We start from the raw sequence: 5,000 nt of genomic DNA on the forward strand, positions 1-5,000 counted from the left end.
TACTTCTCTTTTCTCTCACTCTCGCCATCTCCACCAGTCTGTTAAGACTGACTGTGTTTGCGGTTTTATCCACGTCGATTATTCTTTGAAAATATACACCATCTTTCTGTTGTCTATTATACACCTTGGCTGAGTCATTATTTTATGCCTCATTATGCCATGATGATTTTATAATTGTGATTATGATTACAACTGGATCCCTATGAATAGATATGGCTGGACATTCCAGCATCAAAATCTGTAGTGGGCCATTACATTGTTAATTCTGAGAGAGCACACCTGAAGATGATACATGTTAGAAGAATTAGGCCTTCAGGGTGGAGGAAAATTGCTTTCAATTAAAGTGTCTGCTTACTCATTAGAATGTGATGCAAATGAGTCTTCAAGATATGAACACACACTCACTCACACATAAACACGCACTCACACACACACATACACACACACTCACTCACTCACACGCACACGCACACGCACACACACACACACACACGCACACACAAACACACACAAACACACACACACACACACACACACACACACACACACACACACACACACACACACACACACACACACACACACACACACACACACACACACACACACACACACACACACACACACACACACTACGGCCCTCATGTAAATGACATGACCTGTCTCATTAGCTGTCCTGCTTGCTCTGTTTTGGGAGGGTGAGGTGGGGGTGGGGATGTAGTCATCAGCCAAGCCTCCCTAAGGTGAAAGTGTCACAGAGGGTGACTGAGGGGCCTACCTGGCAGATGGAGTTCTCTGGGTCGCAGGTGTCACTGTGCCCATTACACTGGCACTTCACGCAGCTGCCGATGCCCGCCCTGGACGCCGGGCCGCCGCTGCGCACCGACAGGCGGTAGAACCCAGCGGCACATTCCTGCATGGGCAAGGGGGGGGGGGGGGGGGCAGAGAACAGTTGCAGCGGTTACCATCTCAGCAGGCAAGGCGAGAGAGAGAGAGAGAGGGAGAGAAAGAGAAAGAGAGGGAGAGATAGAGAAAGAGAGGGAGAGACAGAGAAAGAGAGAGAGAGAAAGAGAGAGAGAGAGAAAGAGAGAGAGAAAGAGAAGGAGAGAGAGAGGGAGAGAAAGAGAGGGAGAGATAGAGGAAGAGAGGGAGAGACAGAGAAAGAGAGAGAGAGAGAAAGAGAGAGAGAAAGAGAAGGAGAGATAGAGGAAGAGATGGAGAGAGAGAGAGAGAAAGAGAGGGAGAGATAGAGGAAGAGAGGGAGAGACAGAGAAAGAGAGAGAGAGAGAAAGAGAGAGAGAAAGAGAAGGAGAGATAGAGAAAGAGAAAGAGAGGGAGAGATAGAGAAAGAGAGGGAGAGACAGAGAAAGAGAGAGAGAGAGAAAGAGAGAGAGAAAGAGAAGGAGAGATAGAGGAAGAGGTGGAGAGAGAGAGAGAGAAAGAGAGGGAGAGATAGAGGAAGAGTGGGAGAGAAAGAGAAAGAGAGGGAGAGAGATAGAGGAAGAGAGGGAGAGAGTGAAAGGGGTTAGAGAGGGAGAGATAGAGGAAGAGAGGGAGAGAGAGAAAGAGAGGGAGAGATAGAGGAAGAGAGGGAGAGAGAGAGAAAGAGAGGGAGAGATAGAGGAAGAGAGGGAGAGATAGAGGAAGAGAGGGAGAGAGAGAGAGAACAGGGGAGCACCCTCCGGGTCCTAACGAGGGGGCGCGGCACTTGCGAAAATGAATCGAGTCGATTTGCGGCGCCATCTGTTTGCCCATGAACCCACTGCACGCGGCCGTTTAATAAACAGTGTATTAACTGCGTGGCATTTTTTTTTGGGGGGGGGAATAATTGCCATCTGTCTAGGTGGTTCACAAGCAACTCTCTGTGAAGAATGGAGATAGGATGGGTGACACTCCACCCCTATTGTGTGCTCTGGTCTAACACATCCAGTGCACAACACAGATTCATTTTCAAAATGGCACGTTAACTTACACAAGGGTGAATGTCTGAACAGCCTAAATGTTCACTATTCAACAACGTGTTCTGCAAGACACTCTAATGAACGCCACGGCACATAAGTGAATGGCTCTGTATGCTGGTGTTCACTCAGGATTGCTCTGGGGCTGATTTAGGTGACAGCGTCTGTGTTTGTGGCCGATAGCATGGAACTGAACTTAATAGAACGTGAAAGGGGAGAGGAGCAGACTTTGACTGAAGCTCTCAAAAGGTGTTCAGTGTGGGGCTTGGACAGGGCAGTCGGGGGGAGACACATTGATACTGATGCATGGGCAGAGAGAGGTGACAGGTGTGGGAGATGGTGGAGGAGGAGGGGGGGGGGGTGGGGGTGGAGTGGGAGATGGTGTGGATGGTGTTACCTCACAGGACAGGCCTGAGTAGCCGAGGGGACAGTCGCACTTCTCGATCTGATGGGCGCGGGGGCTCACAGCAGACGGACGGCCATCCTCAGCCACCTCCATAGAGATCTCTGAGATCCTGGGACACAGGAGAGAGAGAGAGAAAGACAGAAAGACAGAAAAAAAGAAAGAAAAAGAGAGAGTTATGATTCACATATTTGGAAAAGCAGGTGATCACATTTTTATATACATATGCATGTAGTAGACCTAGGGCCCTAATTTCATTGACGGGCAACTGGTAACGAGTAAAGTCCACTGCGCATGAACTAAAGCTTATTTAATAACTTGGCAACATAATTTTGCTAATTTAATACCATGAGTGCAAACATGGGTGGGACAATGCAATTCTACCGTGCGCCTGATTGTTACTATGGCAATGTTGTCAGTACCAACTGAGTCACAGGAAGAGAAAAGCTGCTTCCTTGTTCAGTCACAAGCAATCAATAATCAAAACACAAACCAACCCACCAAACAACCAGTTAAAACGAATGAATATATCAGTCAGTCTATTTGTTAGGTCTGCCCTCTCCCCACCTTGGTATGATAATGTTTCTGCTAACCAGCTCTGATCTTCACGCTTCGCTTACCTGCTGTGCCTCATTACGCTCCCATGGGAGGCTTTGATGAGGACATAGTCCACGTAAAACAGCACGTCCATGAAGTCCTCACGGGTCATGGGCCTGTTGTCCGCATGCTTCCACTCATGCTAAGAGACCCCAAAAAAAACACCACATTACACCGCAGATGAAAAAGAAAATACCAGCCTCTTTGTCCGATAAACTCTCACACCACTGCCACATTACTAAAGCCACCCCAACCTACCAACCCCCCCCCTCACCCCCACCCACCCACCCACCGACCGCGACCCTGGCATTGATTGGGTCGACACGTGGTGAGCAGGCCTGGCCTCAAGAGTGCTTGGGCTTCGATGTGTCGGCACGCTCCACTGGACAACAGGAAATACAAAGGGGTTGGAGGAGGGGAGGGGCTTGTATTTACACTCACCTCTGTCATGTCGACCTCGTGGCGGGTCAGCTGGCCAATCTGGAGGCCCGGTAGGTGGCGGACCATCACCTTGTCCTTGCTGGGCCCGCCCCTGATGAGCACCTGCGGCTCGTAGGAGGTGCGGCTGGTCTCGTCGCGCGCCTCGTAGTAGACGGCGTACTTCAGTCTCCCGCCGTAGGCCGTTATCTGCGTGAGGGCAGAGGGCCAGTTTAAGATCGCGGGGGAGACGAGAGAGAGAGGTCCATGCCCTCTGTGTTTGAACATCTTTCGCTGTTTGTCTTTATATGTACCGCTGATTTGACATGAGACATGGTTACTCCCCCGACACCGTTTCATTTCTTTTGGGAAAAAAATCAAACTGCTGCTTCAGCACACACACATCCTGTTTTGGCGGAACTTACTCAAATAAAGTGTGACTTAATTTCATTTAATTTTTTGGTTGATTTCATTTGTGGATATTTCAAAACTTTACTGTACGCAACCCAGTTCCAGCTCAGTTGGTGTGTCTATACTGTATGTGGTGGTGGTAGATGGCATACTGTCTGTGAATGAATGGCGGCTGGTTTCTTTCCCACACTGACCATGGAGCCCTGGAACTGTTTGGGAAGCCTCCAGTAGTAGGGCTCGCTGAGCCTCTGGGTCACCAGGTCGGCGTTGGCGATGATCTCGGGGTGCTGGAAGGACACGCCGTGGGTGGTGTCCTGCTCGTTGGATTTATCCACTAGGGGGAGGACAGTCTGCTCCGGCATCAGGGTTAGCTGTGGGTGAGAGACAGATGGTATAAGTCTGTGTGTGTGTGTGTGTGTTTGTGTGTTTGCGCGCGTGTGTACATACAGTGGGGAAAATAAGTATTTGAACCCCTGCCGATTTCGCAAGTTTGGCCACTTGCAAAGAAATGTGTGATCTATAATTGTAATAGTAGGTATATTTTAACAGTGAGAAACAGAATATCAACAAAAAAATCCAGAAAACTGCATTTTATAACATTTATGACTTAATTTGCATTTGATGCAGAAAATAAGTATTTGAACCCCTAGCAAAACATGACTTAGTACTTGGTGGAATAACCCTTGTTGGCAAGCACCGACGTCAGACTTTTCTTGTAGTTGGTCACCAGGTTTACACACATCTCAGGAGGGATTTTGGTCCATTCCTCTTTGCAGATCCTCTCCAAATCCTTAAGGTTGCGTTTTCAATGGGAGGGAATGAGGGAATGAGGTTCAAGCCCAATATTCCACATTACATGGCCCCATCCATAGTCCCCTCGATGCAGTGGAGTCGTCCTGTACCCTTGGCAGAGAAACAGCCCCAAAGCATAATGTTTCCACCTCCATGCTTGACGGTGGGGATGGTGTCATATTCAGCATTCATCCCCCTCCAAACGCGGCAAGTCGAGTTGATGCCAAAGAGCTTGATTTTGGTCTCATCTGACCACATCCTGTCTCCAAATCCTCCTTAGAATCATTCAAGTGTTCATTGGCAAACTTCAGACGGCCTTGTACATGTGCTTCCTTGAGCAGGGGGACCTTGAGAGTTCTGCAGTACTTCAAACCATTACGGCGTAGTGTGTTGCCAATGGTTTTCTTGGTGACTGTGGTCCC

At 48.8% G+C, this 5,000-nt stretch overlaps 1 protein-coding gene across 1 annotated transcript in view; it reads right to left on the bottom strand.

Moving 5' to 3' along the window:
- lama2 (laminin, alpha 2) overlaps nt 1-5,000 on the bottom strand; it is a 102,054-nt gene that overhangs the window by 44,180 nt on the left and 52,874 nt on the right. Inside the window, 5 exon segments of the mRNA XM_042709885.1 lie at nt 779-913; nt 2,356-2,473; nt 2,982-3,100; nt 3,400-3,585; nt 3,981-4,157. Of these exon segments, the coding sequence (XP_042565819.1) occupies nt 779-913; nt 2,356-2,473; nt 2,982-3,100; nt 3,400-3,585; nt 3,981-4,157 (735 nt within the window).

The sequence above is a fragment of the Clupea harengus genome, chromosome 15 (genome assembly GCF_900700415.2).
Source record: "Clupea harengus chromosome 15, Ch_v2.0.2, whole genome shotgun sequence".
Lineage (NCBI taxonomy): Eukaryota > Metazoa > Chordata > Actinopteri > Clupeiformes > Clupeidae > Clupea > Clupea harengus.